This window comes from Acanthopagrus latus, chromosome 8, assembly GCF_904848185.1.
Source record: "Acanthopagrus latus isolate v.2019 chromosome 8, fAcaLat1.1, whole genome shotgun sequence".
NCBI classification, from domain to species: Eukaryota; Metazoa; Chordata; class Actinopteri; order Spariformes; family Sparidae; genus Acanthopagrus; species Acanthopagrus latus.
In genome coordinates, this window is record NC_051046.1 from 10,744,679 (window position 1) to 10,760,665 (window position 15,987).

General features: G+C 42.3%; 1 protein-coding gene across 2 annotated transcripts; it reads left to right on the top strand.

Moving 5' to 3' along the window:
* Positions 1-1,174: 1,174 nt before the first annotated feature.
* ca12 (carbonic anhydrase XII) lies at positions 1,175-15,697 on the top strand. Of its 2 annotated transcripts, XM_037107440.1 has the most exons (11): positions 1,175-1,938; positions 2,309-2,329; positions 5,053-5,232; positions 6,254-6,396; positions 8,843-8,938; positions 9,022-9,085; positions 9,218-9,375; positions 9,508-9,634; positions 13,473-13,496; positions 13,728-13,812; positions 15,565-15,697. In XM_037107440.1, the coding sequence occupies exons 1-11, from the start codon at positions 1,875-1,877 to the stop codon at positions 15,641-15,643; spliced, it is 1,041 nt and encodes a 346-aa protein (XP_036963335.1). In that variant the 5' UTR covers positions 1,175-1,874; the 3' UTR covers positions 15,644-15,697. The 2 variants fall into 2 exon arrangements, with proteins under 2 accessions (XP_036963335.1, XP_036963334.1); XM_037107439.1 differs by lacking the exons at positions 13,473-13,496; positions 13,728-13,812; positions 15,565-15,697 and adding an exon at positions 10,279-11,574.
* The last annotated feature ends 290 nt before the right edge of the window (positions 15,698-15,987 follow it).

Genomic DNA, 15,987 nt, shown 5'->3' on the forward strand with positions numbered 1-15,987 from the left:
CACAGTTGTAACCAGCTACTTGTGTGTACAGTGTGTAACAGGATTGGGTGTAATTTATGCAACGCCTTCATATATGTGTGGTAGTTTTCTGAACCTGATTCAGGGAACATTCAGGCTCCATGTAGGCTGAGGCGTAGGTCAGTTACACTCTATATTGGTTATTTTTGTCGGGTTTTTTTGCTCCATGTTGACAGCTTATGCATAAAAACTGAGATTACCTAAAGCAATGACTGTGGACGCAGCCCAGCCTTTCAGAGAGGGCTTGATTAGAGAGCTATTTCAGTAAGTTCATATCCCTCTGTCATCGACTTAACCTGAGATGCATTCAATCTTCTCATTCTGTCAGAAGAAGGCTGAGATGCTCACATCAGCTTTCCATTCTCAAACTTTCATCTTTGATGCATGATAGTCTTAATCCTCTTCAGGAGCCCAGGTGAAAAAAAAAAACGGACTCCATAAGGAGTTTGTTTATGCGTTACGTGTTCAAAGAGCATGAGGATAGATAATGTGATATCAATTTGTGTCTGATTTGTTTTGTTTTTTTCCTTGTGAAGATATAAAGTGGTCCTCCTCCCTATTTGAAAGATCCTAAATCATCAAATGTTTTCCCCTCAGGTGTATATTGGAGATGTAATCCACTCAACTGCCTTCCAAACTTGTTTCTTTTGCTCCTTCAGCTGATGAATGTCATACACAGCAGCACATACATCAGTGCAAAAAAAACCTCAAAATCATACCAGCTGTATTTCTGGTCAAAAACATCTTATTACACTTCTTGGTTTGGTTTATTTACTAAATAAATGTGGAATCTGTAAGAAACGGCCACCTGTTGAGTTCATACATTTTTGACCATTTTCACTTGTTAAAAAAAACAACACTTTTTTATATTGTGTATTCATTGTTATCCTGCATATTTTAGGTGTAGGTCGTAGGCTTCAAGTTTCCAACCCAGAAAGTTCATATTTACAACATTAACACAACACTGATAAGGTAACACTTAAAACTCAGACGGGTCAGGTCTCCAGGACAAAGGTTGACCCTAAACATAGATAGCTGGCTACTTACAAGGGTCCTGCTGCAAATATAAAGGAAATAAAACCGTGAGAAATTATGTTTTCATTTAAGGACAGTGTGTTTATTCAGTAATGAGAATCAATGAGGGAAATGTCTGCCCCATAACTACATAGTGTACTTTTAAAATAAACTTGCCTTAATGATTAATACACTTTTCATACATGGGCTGTACACTGCTGTTTTGGATATAATTTAATTATTATTTTTTAAATGTTTTAAATTTTGTCCCATAATTTACCCTGTAAACTCGGTTGGACATTAGAGCAACGAAGCTTCCACCTTGCAGACAGGTGGGACAAAGGGAAACTCCATTAAGCAGTGCTGCCCTGCAGAGTTTGTGGAGCCCTCACATTCACCTGAGAGGACCCGCTCAGCCTCTCCGGCTCCTGGTTCCTTCACCGTCACACAGACCTGAAGGGGCCAACATGTGCGCGGCGCTCAGCATTTCCCGCATCCTTCGCCCGCCCTGGAAAAAGAAAGAAAGAAAGAAAGAAAGAAATGAGTGAGTGCGCTCTGGATGCGGTCTCCGCTGTTGAGCTGTCACTCTCCGGTGACCAGATGACTGTGGAGGCTGGTTTTGTTGTTGCTCTGACGTCAGTGCGAGCTACAATGAAGCTGGCAACATGGATATAAAAGCCGGTTTGAAGGCTGGCGCTCCCGGTGCTCCAAGCTCCTTCTTCTTCTGCTGCTTCTTCTTCTACTTCGTCGTCGTTGTCGTCGTTGTCTTCTTCTTCTCCTTCTCCTCCACACCGGGTTGACTTCAGGCTCGCCGCGCTGAGGGAGGGCTGAGGGGATCAAAGATGCACTCTCTGAGCTTCACACCCATCGCGCTGCTCCAGCTGACTTCCCTCGCTGTGCTGCATGGTAAGACCTGTGATGAGTGCCAGAAGTCTTCTGTCGGCATTGGATGGTTTAGATACTCTTTCAGATGTGTGCAGACTTAAAAAGTAGAATACACTAATTGAACTAGAGGAGGATTTGTGGAGCATTTAACACATGCAGGTTATGCAGAAAATGATGCTTCAGAACAGGTGTGTCCATCCAACTGCACGTGCTGATATTAAATGTCTAAGAAATATGTTTTGTTCTTTTTTTAGTTTTTGCTTTATTGGTAAAATGTGCATGTTAGATTATTATAAAGTATTATAAAAAGTTACACACAAATAAATTATTCATATTATTGATAATATAATACCATAAGTATAATAATACGATTATTGTCTTTCTGTTTCAGGTGCCAAGTGGACATACAATGGTAAGTTTGATCATATTTATCTCACAGTATGTTAATGATAATCCTAACAGGGGTGCATATTCATCTTTGCATCCAGTTTTCACCTGCGTTCGCAGTCCAAGTGCTCTAAAGTGTGCCTTCACCACAGTGTTAGAGTGCAATAACATGCAACTCACTGACAGAAAAAAAACAGCCTCGTCAGACAAGATGTTGTTGTGCCTCTCCCCCTCCAGACAAGATAGATCAAGGGGAGAAAACCTTCCCTGACCCTCCTTTGACCTCCGAGGACACCCCGCGCTGACATCCCCTCCGTCACCTCGTGTAAAGTAATTGCAGCGCTCCTCTGCTCACTCTGCAATTACAACAATTCATAAGTGGCTGACTGCCTTTGTCTCACGCCTTAAGGAGTGCGAGCAGCGACTTCTTGACCCATGACCATCTCTTACATAAACTCAAGAGTGCTCAGAGCGCGACCTCTCGTCATTGTGTCACTGCCTCTCCAAAGTCTGATGCTCAAGTTCAGGAGCAAAGTGTTAGAGCTGAGAAGCAGCAGGTGGAGCGACTCAAACACATTTAAAACAAAATGCAAAGTTTTTGACTCCGTGAGAATCATTAGTCAAACTTATTGCCCTCTTCTAAAGATAACTTTGTAGAGTGCGAATCATTTCACACAGATGGATAAGAAAAGAGCGACTTCTCCACTCAGCAATTTACGGTCGAATAATTATAGATTATGAAATCAAACTCGCTTAATTTGGATCTCGGGGAGATTCTGATCTCTGTCGTAATCACAGCATTGACTTGGCATTTATGCGAGCAAATTTGCCCGTTGTGGATTCCTTCTAGACAGCTGTTTGTCTCCCACGCGTGAAAAGTTGTAAAACTCAAACCCCTAAGCACACCAAATTAGATTAGGGAACATTTCTAATGATTTTTGTTTTTTTTCGCTGTACTCGGCCAAAGTCATGTGTTAGCTACATGTAAACACTTATGAGGGAGCACTGTAAATAATAATAAAAACAAAATAACAAAACAAGCAGAAACCCGAGCGATTTTGATGATAACACAATCAACAAGGAGTCAAAGTGGACATGATTGTGATAACTGCTGACGAAAGATGTATACAGAATATATATATATATATATATATATATATATATATATATATATATATATATATATATATATATATATATATATATATATATATATAACAAAAAGCCTCTGGCCTCCTATGTGCAGCGTGGTGGATTTCATCCTCAGTTACAGTCAAACCCTCAAGAGGCCTTGTCATAGCAGTCAGTGGACTGGAGGGCTGGTCGCACTTTCTGATGATGGGGGCACTGCTGAGTCATGCGATTTATCTTCACCTCAACACTCCACCCTCTGGCAGAGGACGCGACACAGAACCTTCACATGGGAGTCAAATAAATCATGTTGTGTAGTGCTGTTTTCTCACCCTGGAACTATATATTTTTTTTTAATTTTCTGAATATTAATGTTGTTTAAAACAGTTTTCTCTACAGAAATTCCTATATAAATCATCTTATTTAACACCCCTTTAATTCAGGAAAAGCCTGATGTTGTTTAAAAAAAATTACCCAAAGTCATGTGTGTTCTACCAAGGACTGCCAAGAGGCCACCAAAGGCCACTGAAGGCCTTTTATTAAAGGGCAGGCTGGGTCTCATTAAAGCAGCAAATGAAGTGGACACTGAGTAATTATAGCCATAAGAGTAACTTTCTTTTTTATGATAGGGAGAGTTTGCCTAGATTGAACTTTGAGTTTTGCTCCAAACGAGTATTCAGTGATCTCGAAACTTCGCTGGATGCCTCTTGGCATGTCTTGTACAATCAATTCACATTTGTCTGGGAACTGACAGTGGGGTTTGGGGCTGCATCATTCATATTTAATCATCTGGCATATGGTGAATGGTGGATTTCTTGGATGGATAATGAATTAGTGGCAAGTACGCACGAGTGATGACAGCGCTGCTTCATTCATGGCGTCAGTGATGTCACTTCAGATTTGATGGGATCCGTTCACGCCGTACTGTACACCATGTTTGAAAAGCTCAGTACGGATCCTTACACTTCAGTAAATGCACTGAATGCAAATGTCGGAGATGTTCCCTCTCTTCTGCTTCAGCTCTCACCAGCACTTTGTTCTCTTTCGCATTATTTCTGAGACCGCAGTTCCCCGTAGCCTCTGCCGACACGCTCTCGAGAGACACCCTCGTGTAGCTGAGGTCACTTTGTAAACTGCATGACTCGATCTGCAAATGTGGCCATTTTCAGTGTCCTGTGCTTTAGAGAAACCTCTCATTTGGAGAGAGACAGCGTTCTCACTGGCTCTCGCCCGCAAACAACAGCCTGGTTCTCACTCTTGCTGGGCACAAAGCGAAGCCACGGGCCTCTCCCATGCCGCCTTGTGCATAGATAATAATACTTAACTCTTGATTATGGATAAAATGCTTTGTAGGCCAAGACATGCCCTGGCCCTTATTGGACCCATCTCCTTTCTCTACTTCACACTGGGGCACGCTTTTCTCCTTTGCCCTTTTAAAGTGGAGCAGCCTAACATCTGAAAAGACATGCAGTGTTTCCCTGCTAGTGTTCTGAGGTAAAACAGATGACTGTGCGGCATATTGATAGACCCTTTTGAGCGAAATGAATAGTGAAAATGACATTTGGGCAACAATGAGGTAATGATAATTTCGAATAATTAACATCCATGCTGTTGCAGGGCCAGAAGGAGAGCACAGCTGGGCCAAGCATTATCCATACTGTGGTGGAGCTTTCCAGTCTCCTATAAACATCAAGTCAGAGCTGCTGAGGTTCGACCCAACACTGCGCCCCGTCGAGGTCCAAAACTACAACCTGTCGCCCAACGAGCAGCTCACTCTTGGAAATAATGGACATTCTGGTGAGTATGAAACATCATGTTTTCAGCAAGAACACATAACAAGGCGCAGCGCTTACAATTAAATGTTTCCTTTCAAGCTCACATCATCACAGGAGTGGATGCATTCATTAGAGAAGGTTACACGTAAACTCGGAGGAGTCTGTTCTTGCTGGGGAAGCCTAATTTCTGTGTCAACCTACAGAAAATGATACGTGGATCTTCTGACACAGCAATTTTCCATAATAACTCTCTTATTATCTCAGCTGTCCTTCCACCGAAAGAGAGGGAGCTCCACGTTTAGTCTGGGGAAATATGGGCAGAGATTAGTCACCCGCTGCTCCGTCTCTGATGCAACAACAGTAACCAGCTTTAGTTTGGTGTCGGACATGAATTTGCAACACAGTCTCGAATTTGATCGCTAAATATAGCAATCACAGTGCAAACAACATGTGCCGCCGAATCAAACAGTTTGCTGACTTACGTGGGGGATTGTGATTATCCCACAGAATCACAGTCTTGTTGAATGATTCTGCTACATTGTTTGGAGATAAGAAGCCCTTTCGGTCAGAGGAAGCTGAGGTTAACTGTGGCACTATGCATCAGTACTCATTTTAGACAATGTCAGTGACAAACTCTGTTAAGCCAAACATGCATGTAATGTCTTCCCCGTGGAGGTCACGATTCGGATCGCTCTAAAAATGATATACGGTAAGTAAACTTTAAGCCACTGACAGAGTGCAAAGACCAGACAAATGCTTATGTGTGCATGCCTGATGGGCCTCAACGCCACAAGCTGAGTGGCATCATTAGCGTGACGTGTGTCTGAAATAGGCTGACGGAGGTTTTTTTTCGCTTGTAAACATTCATCATACACTGGCGGGCATGTGCAAGGCACCCCTGTGTCACTCCAACATCTCTTGCCTCTTTGAAAAAGGACTTTGGCAGCGCCGAGTTTGCCGCGCTGACGTCCTTAGATGAGATCGAGTTGATGTTTCTCGATTCCTGCGACTGAAGTCACCTTCTAACCTCTTTTGATCCACAGTACAAATATCGCTGCCCTCTAAGATGTACATCTCCGGCCTGCCTCACCGCTACACTGCCGCTCAGCTACATTTTCACTGGGGCTCCTCTGGCAGACCAGCAGGCTCCGAGCACATGGTCAACGGCAGGCAGTATGCAGCGGAGGTACACAAAGCACCTCTTACTACACACTCACAACATAGAAGACAGTTGTGCAGAGTAACTAAGTATATTTACTCTAGGACCGTCCCTAAATAGAATGCACTGTACTTACACTTCCTAGTCTATAATATGTCAGAAACAAACGTTGTTTGTTTTCTGCATCACGTTACAGCAGAAACACTTTGTGGGAGACACTTTAAGTAAATGTTGCCGAGAATACTTAGTTGTGTTTGCATCAAGGACATTGACGTGTATATGAGTTTTTTTGTACCTCAGTATTGCTGCTTTTGCTTGACTAAAACGTCTCAATATTTTGGTTAAAGGTCAGTGAATATTTAGCCATCAGGTGAGCTCAGTCTATTCATATAAATGGGTCCTCCACTTAACCGCGGCCTCAGGCGACAGCGACTCTGACACCAGACAAATGATTTAATGCCCGATGACTTAAACGTGTGACACTTGACTGGCAAAGGAATCAGAGCCGCTGACACCCTCTGAGGCCTCCAGACGCCGCTCGAGCTGAGGAAAAACTCTGCATCTGCATATTCCTTCGCCAGTGTCTTGACACTGTGGCAGACAATCGGCTGACAGCTACTCGCCAGTCAGACGGTTTCAGAAAAAAAGCTTATTGTGCATCTTCCACTTTAATTGTGGAACTGGCTGTAAAGAACAATTAAATGCTTCTATAAAATGCATATAATTAAAGAGACTTGGACACTTTTTAACAATACGCAAGTTGTGAGCCTTTTAAAATTGCCACCGCTGAGCTTATAAAGAGAGGGCAGTTAAGGTCACAGTTTTTCTTTCGATATAAATCATCCCTCTGCCGATCAAACTAGAGTATTTTATCACAGAGAATTGCGCTTACTAGGAGGCAAAGAGATCATTTCAGTCAGCCTCGGTATGTAAAGTATGACAGCATGTCTTATTTCTGAAGGGTTTAAGGAGATTAGAGTACCAGACTATTATGTGCTTTGGTTTTCAACCACCTCTGGAAAAGGAGTGGCTGTCTATGCTATTTAATGTGTCAAGCGCTGTAAGCGCTTTTCACACACTAGTTTACTCTGTTGACTTTGGTACTTGAAGTACAGCAGACAGTGAAGTTTAAAGTAAGAGACAGTTTTATGTGATATGAACAAAAATAGGAGACTTTATTTTATTTAATTTGGTATCATTTGAATTATAGTGGCTAGAAGCTGAAATGGTTACAACCTGTGAGCTTTTCATGTGAGCATGCCCCGGCTGCAGCACGGCCACATGTAAGGTGCTGTGGTTTGACCTGGGTTTCAGAGTGGACACGTTGAGAGCCTGCATCTTTTCAAGTCCCGCCAGACTGCAGAACCACAGTTCCTTGATGACATGTTGTTTCAGAGGGATGGAATGATGGGAAATTGAACATTTCCCAGAAATAGTGCAAATGTCCACCTAGATATCCAAGACAGAGGGAAAGCCGGTAAATACAGCTACGTCATATTTGGAGAGAATGACTAACATGGCTCGTGCCAAATATAAAACACAATACCGTCATCAAAACAGCTGACAGCCTGGTGTTTATTTACGTGCCGAAATAGATCACCTGCTGTAATACATCTGTAGCCTTCCATCAGTGTTACATCCTATGAACAACACCAGCTGTTTCTAATCCAGTTAATGCCTGCCCTTCATGGAACAAGTGAGGTGAGATGGTATAAATATCCAATCTGCATGCTACCTGAGGCGTCACTACGTTGAAGAAAAAATGGACAAAGTTTTAACTTCGATCATGACAGGCGAGTGAATGAAGTGAAGATGATGTGTGAGAATTTAGTCTTGTCAGAAAATCTTCAGAGCTTAGACTCAACAGGGAGGTTCTGTGATCAATAGAGTGTCTGCCCTGAGCAGCAGCAAGATAACCCCCCCAGTGGCGTCCAGACCCCGGTGGTGGTGGTTGATGGTGGCTGATGAAACGATGCGTGTTTGAAGAGAGCACCAAAGGCAGAGATCGAATGTATCTTAAAAGACAGGAACAAGATGACAGGCTAGCTGTCGTGCTGTGGTGTTGGATAGACGTGACAGGCAGATGTGACCAGCTGATATCTCAACTGACAGATAATGAGTGAGCATGCATGTGACGACCGAATGACAGAGCGATGTGAGAAATAAACAAAAAGCCTGAGCGTACGTCTTCCTGACTGAAGTTTTGCCCAAGCTAAAAATGGCAGTGGTTGCAAAAGAAATATACGTAATTTTAAAGAGCTCAACCGCATTCATCACTGATATCGTGGAGTAAAATATTCTGATTTCATATATTATGAAATATAATATATGAAATCATATATTATATTTATATTTCATATAAATATGCACGTTTTTATAATGATCCGTTAATGTGGTTATCAGCTAGTGGTTTTGACTACTTGTAACAACATACTTTGTGTTGTACTTGACTCTTTTTTTTTTTCTCCCGCAGATGCATGTAGTGCACTACAACTCGGACAAGTATCCCAACATGTCCACGGCTGTGGACAAGTCTGACGGCCTGGCCGTGCTGGGAGTCCTGATTGAGGTGAGGCGTCGTGGACGGGGTGGGCGAGTGACGTGTGAATCTCTGGGGAGCAGCGGAATGATCTAACTGTGTTTGTCATGCAGGTTGGAGAGTTCAATCCAGCCTTTGAACAGTTTCTGAAGTTCATCAACGGCATCAAATACAGAGGTGAGTCTGACTATATGACAACATGAGCTATCGTGATGATACACAGTCATTTAACACATTTTCTTTTATGGGTTTGAGGTCAGAAACTCTTCAGCAGTTACAAATCTGTTCTGTTTCATTTTCAACTGGCAGATCAGCGAGTGCAGGTTCCCGGTTTCAACATCAGAGCACTGCTGCCTGCACGTTTGGATGAGTATTATCGCTACGACGGCTCACTGACGACTCCTCCGTGCTATCCCAGTGTCCTGTGGACAGTGTTCAGGGATCATGTCACAATATCTCGCAAACAGGTGCTCCATCAGCAGTCGTTAAACCAAATTACCAGACATGTTTTATACGGCGTGCCCCTCGTGTTTAACCTTAATTGCGTGGAAAAAGCTTGTCTGTACGTAAAGTGCTTTTGTTTTGTTGTGTCTTCTTAGTTTGTGAGCTTGGCAACGGCCCTCTACTCCTCCCATGCCCAGGACTCGGCCCCGGTGCCTCTGAATGGCAACTACAGGAAACCGCAGCTCGCCGACAGCCGAGTTGTGCTGGTATCTTTTAAGGAGGGTAAGTATGGTCTTCGAAATGGGCTTGCTTTATTGTTGGAGCATGAGTGCAAAAAAGTCACATGAATGACATGGCCATGGCCGCGCTGCTTTAAAATGTCAAACGGACACGTTTGAATGATGTATAGGCTTGATTTTGGGCTGTCACACTTTGTGTAGCATCACCTGCTTGCGGTCGAGCTTTCATGTTGATGTACTTCTTAATCATCTTTAAAGTTGATTGACTTTGATGAGCTTGTTGGAAAGTAGGCCATCTTTTAAGACACAACAAATTAACCGTCCCTCTGACATACTGAGAGTTTGCAGCCCTTAAATTTTGTCTTTAAAGACTTACTTTTATGTGGTCGACTGGTTTACCGCACTGTATGGTATTTAGGTCCATATAGTGTGGTATGAATGCGCTTGTTTTCCTCATTTTCAAAGCTTCCCTCTCAGAGCTATGCTTCTCTAATGGCACACGTTTTCACATGGCAGCGTGGATTCCTCTGCTTTCATGAGCGGCATTCACCGGGTGATGGCTTGTGCTTCTAGTTTACTGCAGGCAGCGCTGTTGCATGCTGGGTGTGAGGGCCTGTAGTCGTTCCAAAGAATATCCCGCAGGCTGGGATGTTTAACACGTTATGATTGGCTGTGTGTCCGATGCAGGCAGAGGACTGCACGGCATTCTCACAGTCACATCTCCCCTCACGAGGAAGCGAATCGTCGAGCAGCTGCTGGTCGGTGACCTAGCAGACCTGGCCGATGAAGGGCTCTATCAGCTCCTACCAAGTGGCACAGAGAAGATCCATGCTGGCAAGAACAAGTACCACAAGAACCAGCAGACCGAGACTCTTGCCAAATCCAAACAACAAATGCTGTTGAAGAAGAGCCAGACCAACCGCTCCGTGGGAAAGTTAGGGCTGGCTGAAGACGCGCTGTGCTACGTCGCAATGGAGCACAAAGTTTTCCAACATCTTAAACAGTCTCACCGGGAGACGCAGCTGGTTCAGGCTCTCAGAGATGCAGTTTTCCCTGAGCTCAACCTCAAGAGCTACCTGGACTGTAGGTCAGACTTAGCCCTCCCCGCCATCAGACACATTCTCCGTGGAAGGCCACCAACAGATGAGGCGCTGGAGTTAGATCGCTCTCTGACAAGAGCTTTGAAGAATCAGAAGAAGACTTCCACAACAATCAAGCAAAGTGTGCCAGTGACAAACTACGGCGGTCTCTCCCCTGCTACTGTTCCCAGGAAACCGCACAGCCAGGGCTATCCACATCCTTGGCTTTTGCCAATGGAGTGGGAAGACTAGAGAGATTCCTGACATAGTTGAGACTAACATTATGTCACTTTCGGTTGCAGAATGAAAGACTAATTTACAAGCCATGCCCTGAACTCCTTTGACCACTCTTTCTCACAAATGTATTTAATGATAAATTATTCTTTTCAAGTATGTGCACATAATATTAATACGGTTTCTATCTAGATAGAAGACTGTAGTATGAGGTAATTTACTGTATTTATTGTTGTTGTTGTTGCAAACAATGCAGAAATACGCCTATGTATAACCACTCAGCACCAGTGACTGCGCTCAGTACTGTAAGAAGATCTCAATATGTACATATTTGTCATGAAAATCTGCAAAATTGAGAAACATCTCCTTCGCTGTAGGTTTGTCTGCATCATTTTTGCCTTAACCCACATAATGCTTCACTTCGAAAGCACATATTTCATGCTTTGAAATCTATATCCATCAAGCTATATGTAGTAGTGTCTGGAAAAAAATATATTTATAGTGTCTTAATGTATGCCAAGTTCAGTTGTATACTATGGTAATTGTAGAGGTATACTAGTAATTTGTGCACAATATAGAAATGCAAGAAACCAAAGGCATTTCCAGGAGATTATGTGCTCTACGTCACATGCCTGTCTTGTCTTACAATTTGTTCTTCTTTACAATAAGTAAGGAGACAGTTACTGTACATAGGGAACTGTTCTCAATAAAAGCATTTTACATGAAGCATATATGGCAAACATTTCTTCCCTATTACATTTGCAAACGTTACTTTTCAGGAACACATGGTGCTCTGCCAGCATACACTGGCCAAAACTATTCTCTGTCTAAGAGACACATCAAGCTTATTTTCAGGTTCATGATTTTATTTTTGGGTGACTGTAATAGGTTTATATGTTTTAATGCTCAGAAAACACAAACACATTTAATACATATCTCATATGGTTTGTTTGTGCAGCACTTTATTCCCACTTAAGGGAATTTCACAGATTTAAAAGGTGGCACTTCTGACGAGGTGTTTCAGGAGCAGGGTATTTTGTGGGAGAGAGGAGCTTCCGTTGGAACGGACTTTGACTGTTAACGATCAAGATCTTTTACATGTCCTTTTTGGACATCATCTTAGTATAGTGTTTTTACACATTCAGCAATATCTGTGATGACGTAAGATTCTAAACTGTGCAATACGAAGAAATTAGAGAAGAGTTTGAATTTGCTATGAAAACATATGTACAGTTTACATTCTGCTCGTGTTGCTAGCATAAATAGCTGGAATAAAATAACGGCATTTAACATTTTGACAAATATTCTAACAGGCTACACACTATATTGGCATCAATACTGAATGTTTCATGCGTCAGTGTGTTGATTAGTGTTACATGTGTATGACCTGACTTTCTCATTGTGAGGCGGAGGTGATGGTAGCTGCGAGAGGGCTGCCAAGCCAGTGACCGCAGCTCAAGCCCGGGTTTTAACATTTGTAATCGTGACACCACTGGATATTTTAAGGGAAACCTCGGTTTATCTCCAGCAGTGATTGTGGCGACCCAAACAAGTATCTGAAGCCTAAACGGGCTGTCTTCCTCACCTTAACCGGGTGGTTTTAGTACCTACACCAAACCAGAGCAAGATAAAAATAGACAATTGAGCCGACAATTGAACACAAACAAATCTAACATTTTGGCATATATGTAGTTTGCAGGAACATATTTATCATTATTTGAGCTATTTCAGCTGAACAGGCAGGTACAGGACGCTGGTGGAGCTTAAATGGTTTTGAAGACAAACGTAATAGCTCTGAGGAGTAAACTGATAAAAGTGTGATGTTGTGCCTGTTTAAAAGTCTCCATATGGCATAAATGCCTCTTTTTTTTCAAAGTTTAGGTTTTATTCATGTAAAGCCTCCATTACCACATGCAGGTCCTTATAATGTATTGGTGTATACCATGATTTGCGCTACAGTTTGAACTGTATCCATTAAAGACTTAAAAGACAGTCAAGTCATCCTTCAAGTTCGAAGACTGGTGTTCAGCTGCTCAAGAGACGAGGAGTGTGTGTGTGTGGATTAGTATTACTCATGCTGAAGGGACATAAATCTGTTGACACAGTCACATTGCGGGACTCGCCTTCCATATGGGGACCTCAACGTCTCCATCACGTAAAGCGTTAAATTTCAGGGTGAGGGCCTGGTTTAAAGTTAGGTTAAGGTGGGGTGGGGGGGATGAGGATCAGGGTGAGGCGAGTAATGGTTATGTGGTAAGTGTTCAGATAATGAATGCAAGTCTATGTAATGTACCCAAAACAGTCGACTGACGGGATGGATTGGCCAAGAGCAGAGCGCCGAGATTAAATGAGGTTACAGCCTTTCTGCAAGAGCATCATGTCTGTTAATACGGTCAGCTTGTGTCATGAAAAGACCTGTTTGGACGTTAAAGCCACAGTTTATTTTATCTCTCATAAAACCTCCTGAGCACTTCAACTCTTTTGTCTTTGTCGGCACCGTATCTTAGGTGTCCTCCTCTCTGTGAATTTCATTTTCACCTTTTTTCTCTCTTCTTCTCTGTTACTCAGCAGACCTGTCTTGGATAAACACTGGTATGTAGCCCTTTGCATATTTTTCCCCTCTCTTTATTTGCCATCTTAAATTTCATTAATCCTCCCTTCTTACGACGATTGTAGGCCGAACTATACCTAAATGAATGGAATGAATGTGTATACTGCATACGCCTGTGATACATACTAGCCCACATGCTAAATGAAAAGATGGAGGAAAAGACCGTAATCGTCATGTGATCCGTTCTGCTTCTGTTGCTCCATGATCTGCAGGTTTACTGGTTCCCATACTGGTGAGCTCTGCACTGGGACTTGTTCTCATTGTCTCTTTGTTGTGCTGTCTAATAAGGCATAAAAGGTAAGCAAAGGGCAGAAGCATCAAAACAAGACCACAAATGATGCTTGTTGAAGTCATGATGATGATAAATGTTTGAGAATTGTTTGTTAGTCGGAGCAAGTTTGGTGCACATCACACTGTTAGAACACATCTGTAGGACTAAATCTCCCCCAAAAAACATTTTAAAGGTCTGTGCTGATACTTAGTGTACAAATCCAAAGCTGTTATTTTAGTTGGTGATATATATATATATATATATATATATATATATATATATATATATATATATATATATATATATATATATATATATATATATACTATAAAGTGGGCAGTTTTTGCACGGTTTACAGAGAATGGTCAACCTTAATTGACCCTAATGTCTGAGGGTCAGACAGAATCAAAGACTTTATAAGGGTTGTGTCCTCATTAGTTTGGATTTTTTCTGGGAACGCACACTCACTTGCGCCAGCGTAATTCACCCATGACAGTGTGAGGTTGCATAAATTATGAGCCCATTTTGTATAATTGTGGTTTTCTATAAAAAGCTATATTCCCTCATACCCTAGAGAATATTTTCTTGGCTTTGCATCACTGTGTGTCTTGCAGAGCCTTTTTTTTTAGATTTTGTTTTGTGGTGCGTGGTTGAGAATTCATTTGAGAATTCACATTGTTTTTGTTTTTTTTAAAGTCGAGGAAAAATTGCTCTGAAGGAAAGCGTGATGGTTACAGTAACCCAGAGGGTTTGTTGTTGAAAAGCAGCACATGTGAGGTGAAATATGTCACTAAGAGGCTCTCAAGAAGTAAAATACACTCTGAAGCTGCCTCCTCATCTTGGTTGTCACTTCTCTTCCTTCACTTCTTTATTCTAATGACGCCCAGTCTGCTTTTGGAGGTGCCGGGCTAAGTGACAGACTCGTTACAGTTGGGCTGGTGTCGGGCTTTGTGCATTAAACAGTGTCAAATGCTTAAACAGTGTCCTCTCTTCACTTTCTCTATCCGACTCTTCCTCACCCAGCCCGTTCGCCAGGATAAAATGTTGGCAGTTAAGTTTCTGCTCACATTTCTATAACCTATAGACTGCGTACGGCATTGACATTTCCACAAAAGTATCACATGATTACGTGTTTGTGACAAGTCCACAGTCGAGAAGGCTTCCAAGCCAGTGACCACAGTTCAAGTCTGCGTTTTCAACACTTCTTCAACATTTGTATGAAAACAAGTATGAAAGTATGAAAACCACAGGATGTTTTCAATGAGACCCTGGGACAATTTCCAGCTGTGTTTGTGGCAAAACAAAAAATAGATATTTTCAACAGGCGGTCAGGACATCTCCAGCTGTGTGTGTTGACCAAAACAGGTAGCTTATATTGAGCCAAAACATGAGCTCATCTGAACTCTATGTGGTGTTTGTGCCCAAAGCTAACCAGAATACAGGCAAAGCATGTTCACAAGATGAAATGGAAAATTGAACTAATGAAAAGAAATCTTTAATTATTTTTGTGGTATGCAGAAACATACACTGCCAACATTTATTCTGGCGATTTCGTCCTTTCAGCAGTAGGTCGAGACAAAACGTTGACATCCTGCTCATATCTTGGAGCTTAATAACAAACTTTATCATGATAGCAACATAAGCCTCAACAAGAAAAACACTTGATAGATATGGAATGGGACCATCCAACTAAGTAAATGACATGTATTTATGCATCAAATTCTCAATGTATTATGGTCGTTTTATGGTCGATTTTTTTTTTTTTTTTTTTTTTTTAGAGCTGGTGCTCAACAGGACAAAAGCAAAGGTGTTGGATACAACAGTGGGGAGAGAGACGAGTACGGCTCACGGGTGTAGCTCCTCTCACTTCAAAGGACCTCCTGAAACTTCAAGAAGACCACGAGACCTTTGTCCCCCCCCCCCCTTTTTTTGCATCATTCTTCCTGTATTTGTGAAATCGTCCTGTGGGTCAGTTGGAACCTTTAGTGGGAGCATGAAAGGTTTAAGTAGGTCACATGATAATGTTTGCGTGCAGCTCTGGGGTTTTTGGGAAGCACAAGCCGCAGTCTGGACGTCCTTTGCTGTGTTGTGGCAGAGCAGTACATGGTAGGCCTCCGTGCTGGAGTGTTTTAAATGCTGTATGACTTCCTTAGAGCAAGAGGAGCAGCTGTCCTCTCTTATCCCCCTTTATTTATCCGACA